Source organism: Cicer arietinum, chromosome 3, assembly GCF_000331145.2.
Source record: "Cicer arietinum cultivar CDC Frontier isolate Library 1 chromosome 3, Cicar.CDCFrontier_v2.0, whole genome shotgun sequence".
Lineage (NCBI taxonomy): Eukaryota > Viridiplantae > Streptophyta > Magnoliopsida > Fabales > Fabaceae > Cicer > Cicer arietinum.
Window position 1 is genome coordinate 70,332,595 of NC_021162.2, and position 27,909 is coordinate 70,360,503.

The 27,909-nt window shown below is 32.8% G+C and overlaps 5 protein-coding genes across 10 annotated transcripts in view; 2 read left to right on the forward strand and 3 right to left on the reverse strand.

The window, feature by feature from the left end:
• LOC101512494 (nuclear transcription factor Y subunit B-8) overlaps positions 1–4,075 on the forward strand; it is a 4,774-nt gene extending 699 nt beyond the window's left edge. Inside the window, exons 3-7 of one of the 2 annotated variants that reach the window (XM_004493885.4) lie at positions 5–134; positions 341–346; positions 482–556; positions 669–719; positions 3,615–4,075. In XM_004493885.4, the coding sequence (XP_004493942.1) occupies positions 5–134; positions 341–346; positions 482–556; positions 669–719; positions 3,615–3,653 (301 nt within the window). In that variant the 3' untranslated portion in view covers positions 3,654–4,075. The remainder of the gene's footprint in view (positions 1–4; positions 135–340; positions 347–481; positions 557–668; positions 720–3,614) is intronic. The other variant, XM_073366698.1, reaches the window with a different exon arrangement.
• Positions 4,076–5,259: 1,184 nt separating this feature from the next.
• Positions 5,260–14,276, reverse strand: LOC101512808 (probable DNA helicase MCM8). Of its 4 annotated transcripts, none has more exons than XM_073366563.1 (19): positions 14,019–14,276; positions 12,953–13,093; positions 12,746–12,863; positions 12,409–12,631; positions 12,138–12,301; positions 10,973–11,236; positions 10,373–10,468; positions 10,040–10,192; positions 9,675–9,745; positions 9,473–9,591; positions 9,316–9,369; positions 9,052–9,181; positions 8,426–8,471; positions 8,124–8,307; positions 7,857–8,031; positions 7,222–7,392; positions 7,029–7,142; positions 6,689–6,761; positions 5,260–5,675 (listed from the first exon to the last, which is right to left on the reverse strand). In XM_073366563.1, exons 1-18 carry the CDS (start codon positions 14,208–14,210, stop codon positions 6,711–6,713), a joined length of 2,466 nt encoding a protein of 821 aa, XP_073222664.1. In that variant the 5' UTR covers positions 14,211–14,276; the 3' UTR covers positions 5,260–5,675; positions 6,689–6,710. The 4 variants fall into 4 exon arrangements, with proteins under 4 accessions (XP_073222664.1, XP_073222663.1, XP_073222661.1 ...); XM_073366562.1 differs by having other exon boundaries at positions 5,260–5,696; XM_073366560.1 differs by lacking the exon at positions 5,260–5,675 and having other exon boundaries at positions 6,402–6,761.
• Positions 14,136–19,489, forward strand: LOC101513137 (uncharacterized). Of its 2 annotated transcripts, XM_027332330.2 has the most exons (9): positions 14,136–14,275; positions 15,566–15,788; positions 15,916–16,080; positions 16,345–16,605; positions 16,692–16,738; positions 17,064–17,162; positions 17,331–17,481; positions 17,589–18,244; positions 18,475–19,489. In XM_027332330.2, the coding sequence occupies exons 2-9, from the start codon at positions 15,662–15,664 to the stop codon at positions 19,237–19,239; spliced, it is 2,271 nt and encodes a 756-aa protein (XP_027188131.1). In that variant the 5' UTR covers positions 14,136–14,275; positions 15,566–15,661; the 3' UTR covers positions 19,240–19,489. The 2 variants fall into 2 exon arrangements, with proteins under 2 accessions (XP_027188131.1, XP_073222665.1); XM_073366564.1 differs by lacking the exon at positions 14,136–14,275 and having other exon boundaries at positions 15,453–15,788; positions 17,331–17,478.
• A 2,292-nt stretch (positions 19,490–21,781) lies between these two features.
• On the reverse strand, positions 21,782–23,189 carry LOC101513465 (small ribosomal subunit protein uS12-like). The gene is made up of 4 exons (XM_004493888.4): positions 23,049–23,189; positions 22,480–22,635; positions 22,232–22,358; positions 21,782–22,087 (listed from the first exon to the last, which is right to left on the reverse strand). The coding sequence occupies exons 1-4, from the start codon at positions 23,051–23,053 to the stop codon at positions 21,947–21,949; spliced, it is 429 nt and encodes a 142-aa protein (XP_004493945.1). The 5' UTR covers positions 23,054–23,189; the 3' UTR covers positions 21,782–21,946.
• A 4,095-nt stretch (positions 23,190–27,284) lies between these two features.
• On the reverse strand, positions 27,285–27,903 carry LOC101513773 (small ribosomal subunit protein uS12y-like). The gene is made up of 2 exons (XM_004493889.3): positions 27,735–27,903; positions 27,285–27,590 (listed from the first exon to the last, which is right to left on the reverse strand). Exons 1-2 carry the CDS (start codon positions 27,867–27,869, stop codon positions 27,450–27,452), a joined length of 276 nt encoding a protein of 91 aa, XP_004493946.1. The 5' UTR covers positions 27,870–27,903; the 3' UTR covers positions 27,285–27,449.
• Between the last annotated feature and the right edge of the window lie 6 nt (positions 27,904–27,909).

Here is a 27,909-nt window from a genome sequence, read left to right on the forward strand (position 1 = left end):
GTAGGGCCTCGGATAAGTGTCAGAGAGAGAAGAGGAAGACGATTAACGGTGATGATTTGCTTTGGGCGATGGCTACTTTAGGTTTCGAGGATTATATTGATCCTCTTAAGATTTACCTCACAAGATACAGAGAGGTTATTTCAATTTACTGTTTTTTCAAATTTTACTTTTACTTTATAAGTTTTTATGGTCCCCAGTGAAAATAATAGAGAATTGGGTCTTCTGACAGTGTATACGGATTGATGTTTTAGTTTTTAATGTTATTGCTGTGTTGCTTTTCACTGATGGCATTAATTTTTTTTTTCATTGCTCTGTTTTGGGTGAATTGGAAATATTGCAGATGGAGGTAATTTTTTAAATCTTTTATTCCATTGTTTGAATATCTATGTTTCTTTACAATTGTTGTTTTGGAATAGGTTTCTGTGATTTTTGTGTGTGTGCACATATCTATGTTATGGCCTTGCAATTTGTGGTGTTTCAGGGTGATACCAAGGGCTCTGCCAAGGGTGGAGACACATCTGCCAAGAAAGATGTTCAACAAGGTTCTAATCCTCAGGTAGAAAACTCACACACAAGAAGTTTGTGTGATTTTATTGCTGGCGAACACGCACACAAAGGAGAAAAAAAAAATTAGTATCTGCATTTGACGTATTTTGTTGTAATTGCAGCTTGCTCATCAAGGTTCTTTCTCACAAAGTGTTTCTTACACAAATTCTCAGGTAACACTACCCTTACAATGAATTATTTAGAACGTATGTGAACTCAGTTCACGTGAAATCCAAAATCCCCAAATTTAAAAAAAAAACAAACTCAAATGCATATTAGTAAACATACTTTGTTGCTTTAACCACAATAGTAAGTTATTAGTGAGTGATGTGAGTTTTGAATGAGTATGCGTTATGATGGTTGAGTTATGAATGAGTTTTGATGTGAGTTATGAGGTTAATGATGGTAATGAAGAGACAAATGAGGTTATAGAGTGAGGCAAATAAGCAAAGGCATTTTGGGTATTTTGTTTTTATGAAAAATTTGAGGGGTGTGGGTAGTAAAAAAAGAGGTGTGGGTAGCAAAATTGAAGTGTCAACCTTGTTGCTAAACTATGAATTGTAACTTCCATATAATGATTTATTGTTATCGACTTAACATCAATATTTTGCCGCCTGCTAACACTCCAAGGCATAAAAATATTAATCATGACAGAAGTAAAATGTGATTCACTTATACTTCCCTTTACTGGACTTTATATGTTTTAATAAATCCCCTTTTCTATTAAAAGCTTTTATTCAGTTGGCTTTTGTTACAATATTTTGCACAGTCTTTGCTCTCATACTATTTTGGTTCAATATTTTAATCTGTCCATAGAAAAAAGGATCATGTTACAATTAAAGTGTCTGGTAACTCATCAATGAGTTAGCTCCTTTTGTTTGGTAGCACCCATCAACGCTCCCATTAAAGAAAGTTTGTGGGCTTGGGTTTATTATTTAGGTCCAAAGGGACTTCTCTTTCTGTACTGTGTACTCTCTCCCACATTCGTACATTCGTAAGCTTCATTTTAGCTGATTTGTGATTCTTTAGTATTTAATCCATATTTGAAGGGCAGTTATTCTATGTCTTCTTAGGCTCTTAGAGTTGTTTGAGATTCTTCTTCCTACACGAATTCTATCAACATCATAAAATGTCAATGCTGCTATATGGCCCCTGGCCTTTCTAAATATTTTTTTGTAAATTGTATTAGGATTAAATGAGGTTTTGTGGATCTTTTAGTTGTTGGTTGGAGGTTTTCCCAGTGGTTCAGACAACAACAACAACCAAGCCTTATCCCACTAAGTAGGATTGACTACATAGATCAAATGACGCCATAACGTTGTATAGTACAACATATCTCTCACTAGCTCATTAATCTCTAGGTCTTTCCTAATAGTTTCTTATAGTTTTTCTTGGTTTTTCTCTGCATCTAATGATGTTACTACCCCCTCCATTTGTATTACAACATATCTCTCTCCAGCTCATTAATCTCTAGGTCTTTCCTAATAGTTTCTTATAGTTTTTCTTGGTTTTTCTCTGCATCAAATGATGTTACTACCCCCTCCATTTGTTCTACCCTCCTTACTATAGAATATGAAGGTCTCTTCTCCACATGCCCAAACCACCTAAGCTGAGTTTCTTCCATCTTTTCTACTATAGGTGCTACCCCGACATTTGTTTTTTCACTGGAAAAATAAAATTGGGGGTGAGTGGGAAGGGATGGGGAATAAACTTGGTATGAACTGTTTTCGTAAGTTATATTGGGTTTGTTGGGCTAATTTCCCTTTGTCTATGTTTTGCTTTACATGGGATTATGATCAGTAGCTTATAATTGATTGAATAGGTAAGTCAAGATATTTTTTGAAATTTTTTAGTGGTACTTCTCATTCTGTGCACCTTATCAGTTTAAAATCTACCAAAATACTAGAGCATCTGTGTTCTGATCTGTGTATTTGCAGCAAGCCCACCGCCACCTCTAAAAATGGTGCTTGAATTCTGCCCATTGTTACGACTGGAAGCTCTAAAAAAAACATATATAGGAGCCAATTAGGTTTAGTACATCAAAATACATATAGAATTAGTCATGTCCTTGCTACCTATGGTCTCCATATGAATCCAAAAAACCACCATGAAAGTTAGCTCAAAGAAAGTCTACGACCCCAACAAACTACTCATAAATCCAATGTTCAACAACTGTTATCAACAACTTCAACCATTGCTAACCATACCACCATTGTCCAGCCTCGTTGGATCACAGCCCCAGCAAGAAAGCTACAAATCCAATACACCACACCCCAAATCTGCTTCAACAGTGTGAGCCACCGCTCCCAAACCAACCGCCACACCATTGGCAAGTTCTACCGCTTTATTGGTTGCGACTTCCGACCTATGTCACTCCAAACGAGCCTCACACACAACTAGACCAAAATTCTTCAAACCCCTTCTGTGCAGTCTCCATGCAAGATTTCTGTTCAAGTTTCTATGGGAATACTGATACACTGTATGCTGTGACCCGCAGATGCTGAGTTTTTAACTGGTCCAATTGCCTTAAGATATCATCTCTAAAGTCAGTTTCCACGATGGCCAATTTTGGCTGCCTTCTTAGGATGATAAGGTGCCGAGTATTTGACGCTTCTAAGGCTATTCCTTTCCTAGGTTACTTCCTTGTAGGCCATCCTGTATTTGTTGGTGACTTCTCATTGAAGTACAACAAACTGTTGCGATCGATAGCCTTTCTTTGTGAACACTGGTCTATTTCTGTGAGAGGCTATTAGGTTTGAGGAGCTATCGTCTACTAAATGTAGGTGTCTTTTCTAGTGGAAATTGAACTGCAGTTTCTGCATCACGACTAGCCTAGCCTCTCCTCTAGACCCAGCAACCACCGTGATAGAGCTGTGGCCGCTTAAGCACTACATCCGATCTGTATATTCAGTCAATGTGTGCACATAACATTGAGCATTCATGATATGGATGCTTTTCTTTTTATAGTTTTTATCTGTTTAAGGAATTTATGTTGATATCGGCAATAGAACTCTCTATACATAATGATTTTTTTATATTGATATATTTTTTTCATTCTTCAATCTCAGGGTCAACATATGATGGTTCCTATGCAAGGCCCAGAGTAGGTAATAAGCCAATTGATCCTCTTTCAGTGGTTGTGTTTTCAATGCTGGTAGAGCTTTAGTGAATGCTCTCGGCATTATTGAATGTATTTTAATGGTATGTGAATACCGACATAAGACACATTTGTTCTTGTGTCTTGATTTTTTTTATTTAAGGTTTGTATATTATGTCTGGCGTAAAATTATTATTTCTAAGTTACATTTGTAAGTGCTGGAGTCATGATAGTCTGATTCCTTCAGGCGGCTTGGCAAATGCTGAAGAATTTAGGCAACTGATTGTAAGCATAAATTGGTCTATTTTTTAACCTTATTTCGGTGTACAATAATTGATGTGGTTAGGGTTTTTGAAATACATTTGTTAGACAATTTGGAAGTGATGTATCTGAAGTGTTAGAGTAAACATGTTTAAGTGAGATTTGAACCAACTATATTTTGTTTAATTTATTTGATTAAAATTAAAATTGACATAAAAAGATTTGGGTTTAGACTTACTTTTTTTTTTCTTAAAATACATAAGTTTGACGTGAACAATACAATTTTAAAAAAATGTTATAAAAAATAATTCTTGAGAAAATACTGTGACAAACCTTAGTTGAACAGTATTTTTTATACAATCAATTGTAAGACAGTAATCAAATATATATAAATTCTCTAGATAAAATTGATGGGTCTGGATGTTTTAGATTTTTTGGTAAATATAATTTTTATATGATTTTATTTCAATTTTTTTTAAATTAAAAAAAAAAATAATTTAAATAGTTTATTGTAAAATATTATTTCAAATATTTCATCTATATTTGTAACATTTTTTGGATATTTAAATAATTCATAAAACATTATTTTAATATTTTATCTTAGAACATTATTTTAAAATTTCAAATAAAAAATTAATTTAAATTGTTTATTTTAAAATATTAATTCAAATATTTCAATTTGTAACAGTTTTTGGATATTTCAATTTAATTTAATATAATTAATTTTAAAATATTATTTTCAATATTTCATCTATTTGTTGTAATATTTTTTAGATATTTAAATAATTCATCTTAAAACATTATTTTAATATTTTATCTTAAAACATTATTTTAAAATTTCAAATAAAAAATTAATTTAAATAATTTATTTTAAAATATTATTTACAAATATTTCATCTATATTTGTAACAGTTTTTGGATATTTCAATATAATTTATATATTTTATTTTAAAATATTATTTTAAATATTTCATCTATTTGTTGTAATATTTTTTGGATATTTAAATTATTTATATTAAAACATTATTTTAATATTTTATCTTAAAACAGTACTTAAATAATATCAACCATCAGATTTTAATTAATACAAATGAATGGACTAGGTCACTACAATAGAAAACCATGTGACTCCTTGTGCAGTGTACTAATATGCATCAAAGCTAATGCTAATTTATAAATAACTTGACTGCTCTTTGACTAAGCTCATGTTCTTTAACAAATGGGCGAGTTTCATGCCTCTTTGGCACAACTCTCTTGGGAGGGCAGAGGAGAAACTCCTTATGGTTGAGTAAAGTTTTCTTGAGACGACGTGAAATCGATCAATTGATCAAAGAGGCATACAACAACCAACCACATGAAAGAAGAATCTTCAAAGTCACACATCTAACGAGATTCTGACACATGTTTTATGCACTTTACAATGTTCATCATTTTTCATATATAGAGCAACATTGTATATTTTAGCTAAGCTTGGAAGTTAATACACTAAAATAGACTATGCTTAGAAGTTGACTCATCACGCTAACATAAACAAACGACTGAGGGCATCTGTTCTGCAGTGAACTTTAGAGTTGGATAAAGTCCAATACCACTTTTAAACTATAAAAGCCTCACATCATAATGACACCTATCAAGGTATGTATTATTCCTAACATCTCACTCACCTCAATAATAATATTGACTTGAGCATTGGAGTTGGAGTATTTGCAAGAACAACCCACTCTCAGATATCATCACCTCCACCGCAGCAGTCAAACGCAAACATTTTTCCCTTCAAATCCACCATCACTTTCTTTATGTTGGATCAAAACGAAAATAAAATGAATATATATATTAACTGTTACTATATAGGGGTTTAAAGATTATAACAGGTTTTTAAAGATAAAATGAATATATAACTAGGATGATTGTAACAGGTTTTTAAAGATTTTAGTGTAGTCTGTATCACAAATTTAATGTTTAGGCCTAATTCTTAAGCTCAAGTCACGGCTCAAAACCTTTAGTTGTATTTAATGCACAAACAGATAATCTTACTCTAGCAAGTCTAACAACCAATTATGATCATTTAATCCTGGAAAAATTAGTTCGCAGAGAGGTTAAGTAAACTAATATGTTATTTGAAATTGGCCATTTAGTCCTGGAAAAAATATTTTGCCAAAAGAGGTAGAAATTGTATTGAGGTTTCTACTAATGATCATAAGAACACAACAACAACTAGTTGAGAATTATTATTTACAAGGGTGTTCTGTTAAATAAGTTTGTGTCTTTGCATTTTAGCAAATTTTGTTATAATTGACTTTTTATGTTCCGTACTTATTTAGGTGGCTTTTAATAGGAGAATTGAGTGTCTTATTATTGTAAAATTTGCCACGTTAACAAAATAAAATTGAAAGGGGACAAAATAATATGTGAAATGGATGGAGGGAAAGAAAGAGAATAAATTTTATGAGATAGAGAGAATGAACAGAAAATAGAAGAAAATTGAATCTAAGGGATCTAGATCAATAACATGCATCACATTATATCATAGATTGCATCCTATAGGAAGTTGAATAAGAGTAAGGATCAATGAAGTTATTCCTGGATTAGGTGCATATTTGTCACCATAATTCCTAATCAACATAGTCCGTAAAAATCTATTATATTTTTCTTTAGAGATCACACCTTACAGCAAAACTGCCTTGCAATTACTACATGGAAGATTATCAAATTATTCTCCTCGTCCCCTAGATATATTGCAGCATAAGATGAAGCCGTTACAGTACTGTACATTTTATCACTAACCTGTACATAACTCAACTTCAGTTTATCCCCTTGACCTAGACGATTGGCTCCGTGCGTAAGAAGAGGATAACACCTGCACACGTCAAAAGGATTCTCCTGTCACACAATAAAACATTTTTCTTCCACTTATAGAGGTGACTGCCTGGGATGGGGTAGGTAGGCCTTTTAGATTCTTGGTGTAATAAAGAGATGCATTTTAATAAGATAGAAATTTTGAAAAAAATATATATTATATGGATTTAATTTATATACACGAAATATCTCATCACGGAAGTTACATAAAATTGAGATTATCGCCAAACAAACTGCTATAGACTGGAGTGTGAAAATCTCATCATACCTGGTAGGTCTTTGGTCCTTTTTTGAGTAGATAACCAACACTGTTCAAATTATCGATGAAAGTATCAATATCAGGTACTTTCAAGGAAATCCTATCTGCCAGACTGTATATTTCCTGAAAAGTAAGCAAAACATATGCGTTTTATTGACAGAAACCATTGACAGGAAATGCTGGGGAAAATAGAAGCACGTACAGATACTGAAAAGCAATCTTTCTGTTCCAACTCCGATTGCTTATTGAGGGCATTTAGAAAGCGTTTTGCTTCTTTCTGTTGACTCATTCCCCCACTTCGACCAAAATCTACGACACCATGCTCATCAACATATTTATCATACAGTGATTCCTTCATGATTTCAACAACATCCTGCACGATGGATGACAATGTCATTACAGGAATGACTCGAGAAATCCAAGACAAGAAATAACTTGCTTGTTTAAACTTCAGGGACAGAAAACAATTCAACTGTTGACATACTCATCGACTGGTATTCTGAAGTCTATCAAATTAGTGTTGCATGACATTAAAGTAAAGGCAGGAAATATTTTTTAGTGTGTTCTGTGTTGTATTGAAACCATAATTATGAATCAAATGCATTGATTTCCTAGTTTCAAAGAAAAAGGCTGGATATGTTTTTGACCTACTAAAACTGTTCTCCTTTCATCTCTTTGCAAGGTCGTTGATGTTTAGAAGAGCTTTTAATCTATACATGAATGGCATCATTTTGGCTGCTCAAAATTAACCTTCAGTTGTACTTTATTAAAGTTGAAGAACTGAAAGAGGATTGGTGCTATTAACATTATTCAGGTCATACTGAATTGTAAACTAACCATTGCATCCTGGGCCGTTATTTCTACTCTCAAGTCGAGCCGAGCACGAGCTTCAGCTAGCCTTACTAGACTTTCCAGCTGCCTTGCTGTTATAGGAGTACCATCGGCCGAAATGTTATGATCTCTAAGTTTTAGGTAAAACTTTTGTATGATATCTGCTGCTGGCTTGGACATCCTTGTTAAGAGAAATCAGAAAAGAGGCAGAAAATAAATATTTGCAAAGAGAAATCAGAAAAGTGGCAGAAGGTAGATATGACATTGAACCACCTAGGAAAGACAAAACTCCTGGCATAAGCAATGTATTTGCGAAGTAGTTGACCGGGTAATGGAACAAAATCACTGTCTCTTCGTCGGTCAAGTTTCAACCTTGAAATTAAAGAACCAGATCTAACACCGAAATCTACCTCTTCAGCATTCTGTGATGCAGAAGCTCTTGAATCAGAAGGTGGATCTGATTAAGAATATAGTCCATTTATCAATCTGGAATTACCGAAATGCAGGATGCTCTAGTCTAGCCCACCTAAAATATAATGTGAGAGGGAGAGGAGAGTAAGAGATAAGTAGATAACCTCTACGCTGCTTTTTAGATGCCTGTGAGTGTTGCCCAGCATGAAGCTGCAAGATACATTTGAAACATCAATCTTTAGTACAACAGAACCATATAGAAACATAGGATAAAAAAACAATAAGAAACCAAGAACATGGATTTGGTAGATATGTGAAAACATACAGCTTTTGTATATTGTGAGAAGAGATATTGTCCTACGGCATGAACACCCCAAATATAACATGCATAAAACACAATATGCTTGCATCCAAACCATGTGGCAAATTTCTTTCCTTTTCAATATTCTTATCACTCATTCCGCATTTTTCTGTTGGTCTGTGTGCGCATCATGTTATTATATCTTTAATACATCATAAGTTTAAACCTATTTACCAACTTAAGTACTTTACTTGAGAAGAAGAGAAGCTTCTAGATCAAGAAATCCAAGACAAAAGAGAAGGGATTAACCTAGAATATTCGTGCAGAAATGAAAATTACTAACAGTTAATAAATAATATCCTTGACACAAGCAAATATGTTTCTTGTGTTAACTGCTAAAGAATCTACAGTTTGGAGACAATCGCATCTAACAACTGAAAAGTTCAAACAAGTGAACGCCAACACAAAGTAAGAAGACAGAAGACTTACGGACATAATGTGCTCTGAGACTCGCTTGTCCAGAAGTTCATCAGGCTTGTCCAGCAATATGAAAATTAAATCAAAACGGGACAATAGTGCAGCACTCATTTTTAAATTTTCATTTACAGTTTTTGCCCGGCTGCGATTTTTATTAAAGAAATTGTCAGAAGAAATTATTGGCTTGGTTCCATGACTAGCATTTTTTATAGTAAAGACTAAACAATATAATATAAATCAAATTTATGTCAATTAAGAACCTCAAAAAACATCTACCTCATTGAAGGAGAAAATGGAAATAAAGGATATACGTGAACTTTAGATAAGTTACTGCAATATATATATCATGATAAATCTGAGATAGAATGAATATTAAAAATAATAATAGGACACTAAGAAAAATTGAGGGAATAATGCAAATTGAAAATGTTACTTATAATGACCGCCAACAGGATTTGCAGCCGCTAAGACAGAAGTTCGGGATGATAAACTTGCTACCAATCCCGCCTTTGCAATAGATACACACTGTTGCTCCATTGCCTCAAGTAAAGCCTGTATTGTTACAAATTCGCAAGGTTTCAGTTAAGCTATATTAAAGTAACCACAAATTGATCAGCAGCTACTGCAGAACAAACCTGATGCTCTGATGACATTTTATCAAACTCATCAATGCAGCACAATCCACTGTCAGCCAGCACCATAGCACCTATCAGGAATTGCAACAATTATTCAAAGAAAATAAGAATTATTTTTTGAAAACAATCAAAGCAAAATTGGTTAGACCCTTTTATATCGTTATCGATAGCATACAATATCAAAAAGTCATTAACTCATAGACACTAGCTAAGATAAACTAGCAAAATTCTGTAGAGCTTAAGGAAATAGAGACAAGCACTGGAAAAACTATGTCATCAATTATTCTACTATCAATGGAGCAACCCATACAACTTGGCCAAAAAAGAACTGCAGATAATTTAGGTTCCTGACTTATTGAACATACCTGCCTCAAAAGCATAGTCACTTGTCATAGGATCCTTCACTACAGCTACTGTGAGGCCAGCTTTGGTTGTGGCGTTACCGCAGACATATATACCACGTGGCGAAACAGCTGCTGCTGCTTGTAACAACTGGCTCTTACCTAGACCAGGATCACCTACAAAATTGAAATTTCAATACAATTACAAACAGTTCATAAATTTATATCCCGCCTCCATTTTGCCAACTTCTAATTGAAGAAAGCATTTTTGACATAAATAAACTACTTCTCGGCAAGGAAAAAATTTCTGAAGGTTTGATTACATTCAAAATTGCAAGGAAAAGACGTTGAGCATACCTACAATTATAACATGAATATCTCCTCTCACAGGAACCTTATTCTGATCCATAGAATGCTTTCGTACACCACCAAATAATGATAGAGTTATCCCAGCTGTCAAAATAACAAACTTTTATTTGATTCACCCCTCCCTCAATTGCCAATTTCGAAACATAAGCTCCAAATAATACTCTTGAAGTATCCAAAAAAGCTCGAGTCTCTTCCCAACAATTACTAAGAATGCACATACCAGCAATGAGATTAATAAGTCATGAAAGTGAACACAAATATGTTGGGCTAGCGAGATTATGAACTTTTCAGTGGAACTAGCAAGGTTATACTAAAAAACAAAGAAGGCATAAGAAACATCACCAAACAAGCAACTAAAAGGATGGCGATGGACAAGGGCATGAAACTTCTGCTATTGTGGGGTCTAAGAAAAAGCAGGTGTACACAATCTTATTCTGAGCAGAGTGGCAATTTCCAGGGACAAAACCAAAGAACACCAGCGCCAAGTCACAAGACATAAATGTTACATTGCGGTGTTGTGCTAAGTTCGCCCTCTCACAACAAGCGATTGAGTGAGGAGGCACATTTCATAACGATATGCATATATACCTTTAACAAGCTCGTGCCCATAGATAGATGGGCATATAGAGTGAAGGATTTGCCGAAATAAATCTGAACCATGCTCCTCTGCAAACTTCACAACAAATTCTAAATCCTTTGAAGAAAATGAAAACAAATTAAACAGCTCAGTTGGTCTAGCTTTGGCATTAGAGTCTTGTGAATCCTCAGGTATGGACTGTGACTTTGAATTTATTATGGATACAGCTTCAAGATACAAATAGTAAAATCCTTGGTTTCTGTTCTTTGACTTCCCTGAATAAATACCCACAAGCTGCATCAGATAAGATAAATGTCTCAAAAGAGAATAATTTTGCATTATACATAAAGTAATTGAGATATATTAAGCAGGGAGCCAGGGACAACTCTTAGCCTGACCTTAAGAGAAATATTTGTATAAACTAACCCGTTTACCCAATAAAAAACAAGCACATTATCACTTTGTAGTAAATTAGTAAACAAATCCTTGTGCCAAGTAATACTGTCTGTTAATTGATTGATTAGTCTAAATAACTAGTGTAGACAATGCCTCCTTGTTCCGCATCTACCGGTATATTACATTATGAAATAATTGGTATAATATATCTTTACATAACGATTTGCTAATAGTTCTAATTTTGTTTAAAATCTAAACTTTGTAAGTTTTCAAGTTATAAATCTTTTAGCATACTTCTCGTGCATCAGGTTTTAACAACAGAAAAGCAGTTATATAGCCTTTAAGAATTACGCAGAAACTGGTTAGATCAAACTTTTGATAAACAGCTCATGTTGTACGCAAGAATTTTATATGATGCTACGACGCTGCGATTATTTATATGACATTTTTTCAGCTTCGGTAAAACTAATCTGTTAATTTAAAATATATATATATATATATATATATATCCTGTTATTATCACCAAAGTTATTGGTCATTTATTGGCCAAACAATACAGTGACAATAATGGTTTAACATGTAGCCATATACAAATACTTAGTGCACCCAAATAAATACATAAAGGAGATTAAAACAGTTTAAATATATGTTAAAGTACATTTTATTGTAGTTTAGTTATCTTCGCTCAGCAAATTTAGCTTTCTTTCACAAAGCAAGTTTTATTTAATACAAGCCAGCATGTAAGGTGGATAACAAAAACAAGCAGTTAGAAAATCACACCTCCTCCAATATCCATGTAATTGTTAATTCCTCTGATAATTCCAGTGACAGTCACCACATCTCCAGGAATGCATGCATCAACAAGGTCTTGGGTAAGTTCGCATTCCACTGTTCGAGGTACTCGTCCTTCCTCGTGATCTTCATGTTTTAATAATTCTTGAACCCTAGTCAAGACATGCATTGAAAGCAGGTTTAAAAAGGATTGGGTAGAGGGAGGGGGTAGCCAAAATATGTGAAAGAATAGAGATAATGAGTCAAGCTCTAGCCTCACCTTATTTTCTGAAAATCAATAGTTTGAGCAGTAGATCGCAAAGGATTGAAGATTTTGCTCTTGCAACCATTCAAATTGCAAGTTGATGGCGGTGAAAATTTTCCATCAGGAAATATACGTGTTATTCCTTGTTTGCACTTAAAGCATTCAAAACTCATTTCTACCACAAGAGGCCTGACGGTGCTGACTTTCACAGCGGTTCCACGCACTGAGACAAGCTTGTCTGTCAAATCACCAAATGATGTTAAAATGACTTTTTTTCTATACAATGGGAAAGCTTCCACTTTAACAAGCATACATTAGGGGCAAAAAATACTACAATGATTTTACGGTATACCAATGTAAGCTGCTTTTAGGTTCTTCAGTGCGATCATGGTTTCAGGACAGTTATGAAGACGGATGTCTACTTTTGCAGCAAGCTCCAGCTTGTCATTATCCCATTTAGAAAGCAAAACCTGTTTCCAGTTTGTTATGTAAGTCATATAAAACCTTGGTCAAGCATAAAATATGCACTTTTGTGAAATAAAAGTGACTTCAAGCATACCTTGTGAACGGCAGCACTCATGCATAAGAGAGCAATTTTAGGTTTCTCCAGTAACATTTCATAAAATTCCTCAACATGACACATATTTTTGAGCTGCTGAAAATCAAGTGACAATACATAGTTTCCATAATCATTTTTCACCTGTCAACAAGCATAATTCAAAATTTATACTTGTTAATTGTTTAAAAGAGCTTATGAAAATAGGTTATGATATATTCATGGGTGAGTGCTTCAGTAGACCAACACAATATATGGTCTACCGCGGACCGGTACTTAAAAATCATCTGAAACTCTAACATGATCAATTACATTCCTAGGAAGTAAAGTAGAATTTCATGGCTCTCATCGTTATTACCGTTGAGACGATGACCTGATTAGTGTCGATTCAATGAGTTTAGCTTTGAGAACACGTTCATTTTTCTTTATTTTTATCGAACATCAATCAAGTCACTTTATAACTTCTACTTTACGAAATAATGTCTATCGCCATTGAAGTTTTGAACTGTTTTCAAGTATTAGTCAACGGTGCACCACTTACCAAATTAGTCCACCTTAGAGTTTGCCTATATTCAAAAGCCGTTTTTAACTTACTTTCACAGGCTCTTTCTTTCAGAGATCTAATTCCAAACCGGTTTCGGTATAGTTTATCTTCATTCCGTCTTCCATTCTAAAAAATAGTTTGTAGATAAACTTTTATATATAGTAAAAGCTTATTTAATAAGCACTTGACTAAATTGTATATCCAAACGTGATAACCGCTTATGCTAAACAGCTCCAAATGATCGTAGAAGAGTACAGATTCTTTTAAGTATTCTCCTCTCCGCTATTCCACAAAAAGCTACCAAAACCTAATTGAAAACTAAAACAAATAAAATTACACTGTTAAAACGATCCTTGTTCTGAAGACAAATTAGAAACCTAATATTATTGGCCTATATTACTAGTTGAAATTTGAAATTCCTAACTAACATGAAAAACCGAAATCAGGTTGCAACAAGTTTGCGTAATAATGTAGAGAAAGGGAAATGAAATGTTTGAAGAGAGGAGAGTAATTGCGGTGTAAAACCTGGGAATCGATGTTTTGGCCTTGGGAGGAAGAAAAGAAGGAAAAAAGAGAAGCTGTGAGATTGAGCCAGGTTTGTTCGATAGTGAAGAGTTGCTGAGGAAAGTAAATGTCCATTAACTGCGATGAATCCATGGGAAAGGATCCGAATCGATGTCGGATCCTCTGCTCCGTCTCTTCTGCAGTTCTGTGCATTCCGTCTCTCCTCGCGTTCACAGTGGATTCTTTTTTCGCGGGAAAACTGTGAAGATAAAAATAAGGTACCCTTCTACCCAGTTTTTACTTTTAAAATTTATTAAAAATTCTCGAGGTTTAGATAATGTTTCGGATATTTTAAAATTCAGAATACCGCAATTTTTAAGTTTAAAAAATAAAAAACAATAAATTTAAAAACTGAAATATTAAAATGTTTTGGTTTAAAATTCAAAACAATAACTTTAAAATTCGGAACTATTTAAGTTGATAAAATATTTTTAACCACAAAATGCAAAATAATTATGAATTTCAAATATTTTTTTATTCACAAAAAATTTAGTTCAAAATAATGTGTTTTGAGAATTTTACTTATAAAATATTCCGATTAAAAAAAATATAACGATTTTGTAAGGAAAATGAAAGTCCTAGATGCAACGGACAAATAAGTGAAAAATATGGGAAATAATGAAGTTTCTTTTTTATATTGCGGGATATGAGAAAATGAGTAATCAATATATGAATATTTTAATTTAGTCTTTAATTTTAAATGATATTTCGAATTTAGCCAACGAAAACATAAAATCTTTTAATTTAATTTTTAACTTTATAAATCGTTTTTCAAATCTACGTGTGTGTGAATATTTATTGTGTTGACGGTGATAACGCATCAATTTACTAATTATAATCATACAAAAAATACAAAACTTTTAGAACTGTAAAATTAAAAGGACATTTATGTACTATAAACTTTTAAATGTCTTCCGTTCTAATTTTTTAGACTGACGCTTAATTTTATTCTTTTTAACATTATGCATATTCTTCGATTAATTTAGTAATATGATAAAAGGCAAGATTTTAAGTTACACTTCTCTATCTCTTTCATTAATATAATTTTTGGACAAATAAATTTATATAACTACACATGTTCTCAAAATATGAGACATTAATTCAACATTTATATGTTAAAATCATATCAAATGAGATATCAATTTTTTGAATGAAAAAATCTCTAATTAATATTTGGACATTTGGGTGTAAAAAAAAAGACTTAAGTGCACTTTTAATTTCTCCAATTCTAATATTTTTATGAAAACAAGTTAAGTAGATTTAAAGTTTTTTTATTTTTTGACAATAGAATAAATATTTTCGTGATAAAATAAGAAAATAAAATTACAATTAAAAAAAGAAAAACAAAGAAAGGCAGACCAAGACGCTCCCGTTTTAGAGTTCTCGAGTTCTCGTCGACTGAGCCACATGCAAATTACATCACCTGATTCGCCAAGTCACTCTTTAATTTATTTATTTTTTTAAACTAATAAATATTTTTTATTGTTGTTTTGAATTGAATCTACTAGCCGCTACTCCGAAGTTCAAAATTCTGAAACCAAAAACCCTCTCCCTCCCTCCTTCCTTCTCCACTCTTCACATCAATTTCACGCCGATTACCCTCCATGATTTCCGATTCCGACGCTTCTCTCAGAAAGAGGGACGTCCTAGACCGACGCCTCAGTATCATCGACTTTTTGTCAGCTGATGATTCGCTTCTCGATCCCATTTCTTCCAATCACCAACATTCAGGTCACATTTTCCCCTTTCCCTATTATTCTTCTGTTTTTTTTTTTTTTTTTCATTTCAGATTTTTAGATCAAGTGAATCTCATTCAAATGATGAAAATTAAATTTCATTCTCTTTGTTGTTTTTTCAGAAAATGAAACGTGGTACACTCCGAATTCAAAAAAATTTGAAGACGCTTCTACGAAAATTGAACAGTGGGAGCATGAACCTCAAACTTCAGAAAAAAAGACGAACAAAAACAAGTGCAATTTGCGGAAGAGTTTAGCTTGGGACAGTGCTTTTTTCACTAGTGCTGGTACTCTAATTTCGCCTCTTGCAATTTTAACTTTTTTATCTTAATTTTTTTTTTCCAACGAGTTCCCTCAATTAGAGGTTGAAGTAATTTCGAGACACTAAATATGGTTAGGTCTCTCAGTCAAGATTCAAAATGTGGCTCCCGCAATGCAGGAGATTAGCTCATTCCGCTAAACCCATCTCCCGCAGATTACTATTTTATTTGATTTTATGAAAATAGGATGCTGAGTATGTTTGTTTGTTTTCGATATGTGTTTGTGTTTAGGGGTTTTGGATGCTGAGGAGCTGTCTAGTATAATTGAAGGTGTTGAAAAGGAAGCATTGCCAAGAATTGAAGAGGATGTGTACAGGTCGTGTGAGTCCATTTCGACGTTAGAGAGCGATAGTTTGACCGTCGAAAGTGTTGACTTGGAGGGTGATTTGTTTGAGGACGTTAGAGCTTCAATTCAGAAATCTAGCAATAAGTCCAAACTTGCAAGTGCATCAACTAGAGTGTCCTCTACCTCGGGGCTACAAAATCGTGACTGTGAGTATTTGTCTGATTCAAAATAGAGGGTGTGCTGATTTATCCTTAATTAGTTCAATTGATGATTCTTTGACTTTTTTTTCCAGCTTCCGGAAAGGTTGGCTTAGTTTCTGGCTTAGTTTCTCGCAACAAGGTAACTTGCATTAATGATAGTGACTAGAATATTAATGTCGTGCTCACATGTATACACACGTCCTTCTTATTGAAACAACAAGACATTCTCTTACTGAATGGGATTGTTACATTGATCAAAATATGACATAATGTCCCATGGTCCTATTAATAATCCTATTGTCAACCCTGTTTTATCTCAAGAGACACCTATTATCAATTCTAGACATAGATGCCATGGAGGATGGAAAAATTGTCCTGTCTTAGACTGAAATTGTGTAGCCTAATTGCCTTTCATTTTGGTAAACAATTAAATCATGTATGCAATAATTTTCTATTGGTCTTAGGTGAAGGCCCCACCTACTCCTAGGAACCCAACGGCTGCTGTGAGAGGAATTGTGAAGACAACAAACAAGAGCAATCCTACTTTTACACCATTTCCACAGGTATGCAACTAAATCAAACTGCTAAAGAGAACTAGTGCTAATTCACGGTTGGCAGAAGACAGAAGCACTCAGAAGTCAGAAATGAAATTTTGAGTGACTACGTCCACGTCTCTCTCTCTATAAATATTTATGGATGAATACCTGACTGATTTTCTTATTTTGAAAAAGCATACCCCAACAAGGAGGGAGTCGTCTATTTCAAAGCCATCGAAGGTACCAGCAAAGCCTAGTGCAAGTTCCACAATTTCAGCCAAGAGAGCATTGATCAGTGATCTTCATGTCAAAAGCGAAAAGGACAAGGCAAAACACATAATTGGTGGTTAGAACTTTCTTTAACCTGATTTACTTTTTTTTAGTTCTCATTTTTGCATAACAAACACCTTTCTGAGTTGTATTAATTTTTTCGTTTTTATTTTATCTCTTCAGATAGAGTCAGTTCAATGTCAAAAGCATCTGTTATTGGAGGTTCTCGGGGTACAGAGCCTAAGCCCCCAGTGTTATCCAAATTAACTTCTGGCCAGTCAGTATCAACCAAGACAAAATCAGCCACTTCCACATCTTCTGGTAGCAATTCATCCAATAATATTGGTAAATCTCCATTTAATTCCTCAAGAAGAAAAGTTATTGCTGGAATTTCAAAGCTACCCTCGTCTCGCCCACCACCGGTCAGAACACCATCAGGAATTGCTTCAAGAAATAAAACTGAATCTGGGTATTCTAGTCTCTCAGGCTTGTTGTCGGCCAACAAGCTTTCTTCTAGTGTTTCACCTGCTAGCTCTGTTAGTGACTGGTCTTCAGAGTCATCTGTATCAACTTCTATGCTTAAATACATGTGTGATAGTTCAAGGTCCAGCATTGATAGTTGCTCTAGCAGAAAGGTTTTATTGGACACTAATGCAGATCAAGGTATAAATTATCAGATTCCTCAGAGTGATTTGAGCTTAGAAGGGCAGGAGGGTCAGCACACAGGGTTTGTCATTCAAAGTGTTAGGACCACTTCTGTGGCAGCAATTACTCCCGCAGCTCCAGCAAAACCTTCGGGCCTTCGACTGCCTTCACCAAAGATTGGTTTTTTTGATGGGGTGAGTTTTGTCATCTTCTTTATGTTTGATACAGTCATAAACCGAGTTTAACAATGCATTTTCTGAAGTTTGTATCATTATGACATTGGCCGCGCACCTTGAAAGCAGTGTATTGGTTCTTTTGGGTGTATTATTTACTTCTATAAACTATGACTTTCCGTTTTTCCCATTAATATCTTTATCTGTTTATTACATTGCATTTGTTGAAACAGTGTCATAATGTTATGCAGGCGAAATCCTCAGTGCGCACTCCACGTGGAGGAGTCCAACCACAATCTGTCGTGCCTCATGGCTTGCTAAAACATAGAGCTGGAAGTCCAAGTGAAGGCCAAAACAAAGCAAAGCTTGGAAAGCTGCAAGCAGTGAGATCTATCAAGTCAATTGAAAACAAAACACCAGATAACCAGCAAAACCCACATCCAAATCCTTTTGATGAATCATTAGATGTTGCAACTAAGACATCTAGTGCAGAGCAGAATGTCAAAAGCTCTTCTGAGATGCCCATGGGTGCTGTCGAAAATGTTACATATACATCACTTTCCCATGGAATGGAGAAAACTAATTATGATTTGCATCCACTTACCTGTGTCGAGTACCAGGAAAATGTGTATCATGATAATCAAGTTAATTGTTTGAGCAAACAAGTTGAACTTGTAGACATAAATTCCAAGCCACGGGAAAAGATCAGGGGCGGTTCTCTTCCTATCTGTGAGACTGATGTCTGCTTCCATGATGAATCCAATGGTCTGGAGTTATCAAATCACAATGAGCTTTTTGATTATCCTAAAAACCTGGAATTATTGAAGGGTTCGTCTACTCCACATCTATGTGGCATCCCAACCAGCATTGATATGGCAACTTCAGTTAGAAGACCTTTTGCAGAAAAGAATTCATTTTGCAACATGGATTGCAGTGTTTTTACAGAACCAGCAGTTTTGGAGGTAAAACCAATCAACTTACATGTGCCCGAAAGCATTAAGACAGAAAACAACTGAGATTATATGATCAAGTTGAACTACTTATATTTTAGTTTGCTGCTTTGTGCTAAAAGTGAAGCTGAGGAAGTCCTAATCTTGATGTGTCTTCAGATTACGAATACAAAGTCTTGTAGTACTTGTTCTAATGTTTGGTAGTATTTGACGGGTATCTCATTTGACATGAATCCTTTTTGGATTTGGATATTTTGAACGGAAAGAAATGAACGTGGTGTCAAGTATCTTATTTCATTTTCTTACCATTTGAGAATTCATATGCATGATATAGTATGTTCTTTAGCATTTTGTTTAATCATTGTTATGCAGCTTATTTAAATGGGTGGCATCAGACAAATGCGTTCTAAACCAAATGTTTTCAGTTTTCTTGCTTTTAAATAAGTTCAATTGCATTCTCTGTTCTTATAGTTTTGAGAGGTGCCGTTTTGGTTTTACATTTTCATAAGGTTGATCTTGTTTTGATTGCTGTTAAAATATGTTATCTTAAATCACAAATTTCTGACATTTTCTTGTTGTAACAGAACAGAAGACATGGATTACAATTTTTCGTTAGGATTATAATTATTACAACAATAAATTGAAAAAACTATTAAAATTCAATTGAACTTTTTTTACTCAAAATTCAATTTAACTACAAAGGTTGTTGTTATCCAGTTGATAGTTATTAGTTTTTATCGTTATTTCATATCATTTGAACCTTGTTTTGACAAAAATCATAATTAAGTATTAACTTCGGGACTAAATTTGCTTGGTTGAACATTTTTGGGGACCTGTGATTTAATGAAATCAACTTACAAGGGCTAAAATCATGTTACTGAAAATATAGAACACAATTTAAGTTTTAATAAGATTATGATGTGTATGAAATATTAAATAAATAAATTTATATATATATAATCCAAAAACATTATAAAATTTTATTTTAAAATTTAAATAATAAATAATGTATATTAAGTTGAGAGAAATGAAATTCTTTAAAAGATATGTATTCAGTAAATAGTTACATTATTTAAAATATACAAGTTTTGATGAAAACTTCCTATTTTAAACTTGTTAAACAATATCTTTTAAGACATTCATTGCCTTGAAAAAAATACCCAAACATACTAAAAGTCTTTAAAAATATCACCACAGACTACTATACAGTGATTGTGGAATGAATTAATTTCTATTTTCCTAAAATTACAAATCCCTAATAATAAACAAATAGTATCATAAACTTTATGAAATATTTTGATTTTTTATAAATGGAAAGAATAGTTCAAAACTAAGGAATTAACGACAAGGATTAAAAAAAATCGTAGCATTCGGGCTAGGGCCTAACATCAAAGCTAGTGGAGCCAAATCTCTGTCAAAAGTTTGCATAAACAAAGATCCCAAATAGCCGTAATTAGTAATCCATTGACAACCTCCACACCAAAATTTTATTTGAAATATCTTTTTGAAACAATAGCAAGCAATATGGTGTTAACTTATTGAGCTATTTTATTTGAGATGTCGACAATGTTATATATGCATCTTCTCTCATTTTTAGACGGTCAAACAATTTTCTTACCTCAACCAAGGGTTATTGCAGGCAAATATTTCCTATCCCGTATGTGTTAGATTTACTTCATATATTTCTTTAGTGCAACACAAGGAAAAAAGTTTACATTCATGCAAATTGGTAAAATATGGAGTTGGAGGAAGCAAAGACCATCCGACTCTGTTCTAGACTTCAATAGTGTTAATCTTTATTGTTGTTTTCCCTTTTAAACCCATCACCTTGCATATCTTACAGTGCACTTTTCAAAAGCTAACATATTTATGAGGGCTTTTGCAAATAAACTTGTAAGCCACATTTCCACAATGAGCTTCCAGAGCTAGGGATGAAATGTGATCACATCCTTTCCACACATTGTAGAAGTGTCTTACCCACGGACATCTAGAATGATGCTTACTTATTTTCTTTCCACGCATTTTTGTCTTTATTCGGCTTATTATAATCCATTATAGTTCTTTTCTACTTAGCATCCACCTGAATTGCAGTACTTAAGAGCTAAAACCACACAAGTCATTATGTATTTACACTACAACACCAGCTGTAGTTTGGGCCCAGGAGGAAGAAGAGCACGGTGATTGGCACCAATACATTCACAGCACCTGCTTTAAATTTATTTGTGACTTCAGTCAATTGTACTCTCAAGGACTCCTCATCATATTTACTACACAACTCATTAAAACCCTTTTTACAACTTGCGACATCAATACTAATCCCCAAGCTCAGTTCCCAGCTCTCAAAACTCCTCACCGCTTGCTAGTATCATTGGGACAATGCTCCTTGACAGGGCCTTTACCTACGCCCACAATACATCATCTAAACCCTCTTCTAATAACCAATTTTCACACTGCCAATTTAGTGTTTGACAGCAATAAAGAGCTAACATTTGAATAAGGGATTACCATTGATATAATAGCCAACAGAAATATATACCTATAATTGACAAATACGGCTGCCAAAGATGGGATGAAAATGAAATAACAAATGCATAATGAAAAGTGAGGCTGGAGAGAAAATCTAAAGTATATTATATATTACTTGAATCAAATGAAGTTCAGAAACATTACTACTATAATAGGAAATTGTGAATAGGGCTCAAGAAGCAAAATTTTAAATAAACAAAAAAGGTTAAAATCAGAAGAAGAAAAACAAAGGAACCATCCCACAACTCTAAGACCTAGGCTTCTCCTTCTTCTCCTTGAAAAGAGCCAGTAGAGAGACACCAGAAACCTTCACAACCTTGAATCTGACACCAGGAATATCACCCACAGCATGACCTTTACGTCCAAATCCAGCTATCAAAACTTCATCCTACAACCATCATCCACAGCCATATTATCAATGGGTTTTCAAAACATTACCGTATTTCAGAGTATGAAAGGTACAACTAAAATCAAAGAGTAAGAGCATGTAACACAATCTAAACAGCAAATAACGTGATCATTGATTGCTTACATTCTCTTCAATGTAATTTAAGCAACCATCATTTGGCACAAAGGCAGCTATCTTCTTCCCATTTTTGATGAGTTGAACCCTGGCACATTTACGAATGGCAGAGTTGGGCTGCTTAGCCTCAATACCTCTGCACATAAATTACCATACGAATTCTTAATATCAAATGCACAATAATGAAAATAACATTCAAATTCGAATAAAAGATATATAAATGTAGATTGTAGGAAACAAAGTTAAAATAATCTCACATCTTTTCAAGAACAATTCCCTTGGCATGGGATGACCCAGCAAAAGGCTTTTTCCATTCATTACCAAGATGAGATTTTTTATATTGCTTATCTGCCCACCGTTGCTTAATACGGTGCTTTCTAAGCTTGCGGGCAGCTCCCATTCCTCGTGTCTTTCTGCAGAAGCAGAAAAATAGTAAATTTCTATCTAATATTTGAAGTAGATTAAATTTAAATAATACAATGTCCAAAATAATGGAGAACGAAAAAATTTAAAGTACAGAACAAACAAATTTCAATTGAATTATTGAACAAACTACAACAACGAAATTGAAACATTCTTTTATATAAAGCGCATTACAAGTCCAAGTGAGAAGAATGAATGCACATATCAACCGGATTCGATAACAACACAAATTAATTACCCTAATCACCAACTTCATGTTTTTGTGTTCTGAATAGTCATTAGGTCAAATCAAATTATTCGTATACAAAAAATTCGAATTCAGAATAAATCATTGTAATTGGAAGGACGTGTTGTAACAACATATAAGTAAATACAGATTTTGAATAATGTAACGTTGTATTACCCCATAGTGATTGAGAATTGGTTATGCGCAGTTAATAGTTGAAGGAACTCAGAGAAGAGGGAGTGTGTATGCGGTAGCCGTAGTGCAAAATCTAACCCTAAAATTTCAAGGAGCTAGGCACTTATATACATTTGTAAGCAGGATGGATTGGGTCAGTTTTGACAAAATCTTATACCCGATTTAAAACGGGTTTAAAACGGGTTGGGTTGGGTTGGGTTAGATTAGCGGTTATACATAAATAGTAATCTGTATTTTATTTTATCGAAACATAAATAACAACAATAACAATTTAATAAAAATATATATAAAATTTCAATCACATCATTCAATTCTTTTAAAAAAAAATCAACAAACTTTTAAAAAAAATCTAATAATCTTCAAATACATAAATAAATTCAATAAAATTCAAATGCATAATTTTCATGATTACATACAACACACCAACCATTTTAGTTTACTTAGCGACGTATCTTGAACTTAAATTTTAGGTGAGTTTTTTAAATTTTAATAGATAAACAAAAAGTATAATATTATATTGTATATAAGAGTTTAAAGTGTAAATTTACAAAAAATATATTGAAGAAATATAGTAAATCAAATTTTGATTGACATTTTTAATTATTAAAAATTAGTTGAAATTTAGGTTATAAATTTTATGTTATAAGTACAGCAGTTGTTTTTGTAATTTTTTTATAAATTATTTGCTCTGATTTTTTAATAATAAACATCTATATTATAATTTAGTCTATAAAAATTGATATATTTAATTTAGGATCTTTTAAAAACTTTAGAGGATCTATTCTAATCTTAAAGGTTGAGTTTAATAAGAAATTGAAATTTAATAATTAAAAAAAATTGATAAAATAAATTTTAGTTTATATTCACGTATCAATTTAACGAGGATCTACACGACTAATCTACGTGCATATCATTTAGTCACATTAATTCATATAACAAGAAAAGATGTACAAATAACATGTGACCTTCACATATTAGACTCAAATATATATTTCGACAATAATAACCCAACAATCATATTTCAACGGATAAAAATAATTCAACTTATAAAATACACCGATTATATAACTCAACATTACAAAAACATACACCACAATATCTATATTAATAAGCATATCTATTAACACATATCAAATTATACAAACCACAATTATCCTATATACTTAATTAATAATTATTTCTTTTTTAAATTTTTTTAATATAAATTTTAGACACAAAATACAAACATAAAATTTTGGGTAATATATGTGAATGATTTGAACGAGACTTATATTTATTATGTATCAATTTTTATTTAAAAAATTATAACTCAAATATCTCTTATAACAAAAAATAATAGTAGTTTTTTTTTAAGCGTTGAGGATTTTGGGTGGCCGTGACAACCTATATCCCAAGTAAGCTCTACAACTAAGATACCATAATTTTTAATAATATTGTTTCATTTGTTTATTTTTAGATCACTTATTATTTTCATTTGTTTATTTTTAGACCACTTACTATTTTCAAATAAAATACTAAAAAATGTTAAATATATTTAAATGTAAAAAAATTAAATTAAATTAATCATAAATAAGTTTTTGCATAAACATCGTTCTTTCTCATAAATATTTAACTCAAAATTTTTGTATTTAACGCATAAATTTTGTATTTGACAAATATAAAAAATTTAAACTAAATTCATCGTTTTCGATTCATACCTTCATTATTCAAAACTATAACAAGATATAATATTTAAATATATAGTATTTAACTCAAAGATTAGATTGCTCATTTTATTTTAAAAAGGGAGTTTAAATATTAGATACTAAGTTACGAATAGACATATAATCGATTAAAAAACTAAAATAAATTAAACTATGTTTACGAGTCATGTCTATCGGTAGATAGTTTAAATCGTTGAATTCATTATTCGAACCAAATATAAACGGATTTCAATCGGTTGGATCGGTCCAACAATTTAATACGGTTAAAAAATATTATATTAAGTGATGTAATTGACGGTTAAAAAATATAAGGTTGATCTTGTTTTGATTGCTGTTAAAATATGTTATCTTAACTCACAAATTTCTGACATTTTCTTGTTGTAACAGAACAGAAGACATGAATTACAATTTTTCGTTAGAATTTTAATTATTACAACAATAAATTGAAAAAACTATTAAAATTCAATTGAACTTTTTTTACTCAAAATTCAATTTAACTACAAAAGTTGTTTTGTTATCCAGTTGATAGTTATTAGTTTTTATCGTTATTTCATATCATTTGAACCTTGTTTGGACAAAAATCATAATTAAGTATTAGCTTCGGAACTAAATTTGCTTGGTTGAACATTTTTGGGGACCTGTGATTTAATGAAATCAACTTACAAGGGCTAAAATCATGTTACTGAAAATATAGAACACAATTTAAGTTTTAATAAGATTATGATGTGTATCAAATATTAAATAAATAAATTTATATATATATATATATATATATAAGCCAAAAACATTATAAAATTTTATTTTAAAATTTAAATAATAAATAATGTATATTAAGTTGAGAGAAATGAGATTCTTTAAAAGACATGTATTCAGTAAATAGTTATATTATTTAAAATATACAATTTTTGATGAAGACTTTCTATTTTAAACTTGTTAAACAATATCTTTTAAGACACTCATTGCCTTGAAAAAAAATACCCAAACATACTAAAAGTCTTTAAAAATATCACCACAGACTACTATACAGTGATTGTGAATGAATTAATTTCTATTTTCCTAAAATTACAAATCCCTAATAATAAACAAATAGTATCATAAACTTTATGAAATATTTTGATTTTTTATAAATGGAAAGAATAGTTTAAAACTAAGGAATTAACGACAAGGATAAAAAAAAATCGTAGCATTCGGGCTAGAATCAAAGCTAGTGGAGCACAATCTCTGTCAAAAGTTTGCATAAACAAAGATCCCAAATAGCCGTAATTAGTAATCTATTGACAACCTCCACACCAAAATTTTATTTGAAATATCTTTTTGAAACAATAGCAAGCAATATGGTGTTAACTTATTGAGCTATTTTATTTGAGATGTCGACAATGTTATATATGCATCTTCTCTCATTTTTAGACGGTCAAACAATTTTCTTACCTCAACCAAGGGTTATTGCAGGGAAATATTTCCTATCGCGTATGTGTTACATTTTCTTTGTATATTTCTTTAGTGCAAGACAAGGAAAAAAGTTTACATTCATGCAAATTGGTAATATATGGAGTTGGAGGAAGCAAAGACCATCCGACTCTGTTCTAGACTTCAATAGTGTTAATCTTTATTGTTGTTTTCCCTTTTAAACCCATCACCTTGCATATCTTATAGTGCACTATTTCAAAAGCTAATATATTTATGAGGGCTTTTGCAAATAAACTTGTAAGCCACATTTCCACAATGAGTTTCCAGAGCTAGGGATGAAATGTGATCACTTGCTTTCCACGCATTGTAGAAGTATCTTATCCACGGACATCTAGAATGATGTCTACTTATTTTCTTTCCACGCATTTTTGTCTTTATTCGGCTTATTCTAATCCATTATAGTTCTTTTCTACTTAGCATCCACCTGAATTGCAGTACTTAAGAGCTAAACCCACACAAGTCATTATGTATTTACACTACAACACCAGCTGTAGTTTGGGCCCTTTACAGCATTGCGTTACTGAGAAGAGGAAGAAGAGCACGGTGGTTGGCGCCAATACATTAACAGCACCTGCTTTAAATTTATTTGTGACTTCAGTCCATTGTACTCTCAAGGACTCCTCATCATATTTACCACACAACTCATCAAAACCCTTTTTACAACTTGCGACATCAATACTAATCCCCAAGCTTAGTTCCCAGCTCTCAAAACTCCTCGCCGCTTGCTAGTATCATTGGGACAATGCTCCTTGACAGGGCCTTTACCTACGCCCACAATACATCATCTAAACCCTCTTCTAATAACCGATTTTCACACTGCCAATTTAGTGTTTGACAGCAATAAAGAGCTAACATTTGAATAAGGGATTACCATTGATATAATAGCCAACAGAAATACATACCTATAAACTGTTACACCCTTACAAGAATCTACATAATACATTTGTTCACTCAAAAAAGATAAGCTGCTCGTACCGTATAATTAACAAATACTGCTGCCAACGATGGGATGAAAATGAAATAACAAATGCATAATGCAAAGTGAGGCTGGAGAGAAAATCTAAAGTATATTATATATTACTTGAATCAAATGAAGTTCAGAAACATTACTTCTATAATACAAAATTGTGAATAGGGCTCAAGAAGCAAAATTAAAAATTAAAAAAAAAGGGTTAAACTCAGAAGAACAAGAAAAAGGAACCATCCCACAACTCTAAGACCTAGGCTTCTCCTTCTTCTCCTTGAAAAGAGCCAGTAGAGAGACACCAGAAACCTTCACAACCTTGAATCTGACACCAGGAATATCACCCACAGCATGACCTTTACGTCCAAATCCAGCTATCAAAACTTCATCCTACAACCATCATCCACAGCCATATTATCAATGGGTTTTCAAAACATTACCGTATTTCAGAGTACTATAGGTACAACTAAAATCAAAGAGTCAGAGCATGTAACACAATCTAAACAGCAAATAACGTGATCATTGATTGCTTACATTCTCTTCAATGTAATTTAAGCAACCATCATTTGGAACAAAGGCAGCTATCTTCTTCCCATTTTTGATGAGTTGAACCCTGGCACATTTACGAATGGCAGAGTTGGGCTGCTTAGCCTCAATACCTCTGCACATAAATTACCATACCAATTCTTAATATCAAATGCACAATAAT

Coding starts and splice junctions, on each gene's coding strand:
- LOC101512808 (XM_073366563.1), bottom strand. CDS start 14,210: ATGCACAGAACTGCAGAAGAGACGGAGCAGAGGATCCGACATCGATTC. Junction 12,632..12,745: donor CCTAAAAGCAGCTTACATTG/GTATACCGTAAA, acceptor GTGATTTGACAG/ACAAGCTTGTCTCAGTGCGT. Junction 10,193..10,372: donor TATTCATGTTATAATTGTAG/GTATGCTCAACG, acceptor TCAATTTTGTAG/GTGATCCTGGTCTAGGTAAG.
- LOC101513137 (XM_027332330.2), top strand. CDS start 15,662: ATGATTTCCGATTCCGACGCTTCTCTCAGAAAGAGGGACGTCCTAGAC. Junction 17,163..17,330: donor CTTTTACACCATTTCCACAG/GTATGCAACTAA, acceptor ATTTTGAAAAAG/CATACCCCAACAAGGAGGGA. Junction 17,482..17,588: donor GGCAAAACACATAATTGGTG/GTTAGAACTTTC, acceptor TTATCTCTTCAG/ATAGAGTCAGTTCAATGTCA.
- LOC101513465 (XM_004493888.4), bottom strand. Junction 22,359..22,479: donor GGAATTGTTCTTGAAAAGAT/GTGAGATTATTT, acceptor ATTTATGTGCAG/AGGTATTGAGGCTAAGCAGC. Junction 22,088..22,231: donor TAAATTACATTGAAGAGAAT/GTAAGCAATCAA, acceptor TGATGGTTGTAG/GATGAAGTTTTGATAGCTGG.
- LOC101513773 (XM_004493889.3), bottom strand. CDS start 27,869: ATGTGCAGAGGTATTGAGGCTAAGCAGCCCAACTCTGCCATTCGTAAA. Junction 27,591..27,734: donor TAAATTACATTGAAGAGAAT/GTAAGCAATCAA, acceptor TGATGGTTGTAG/GATGAAGTTTTGATAGCTGG.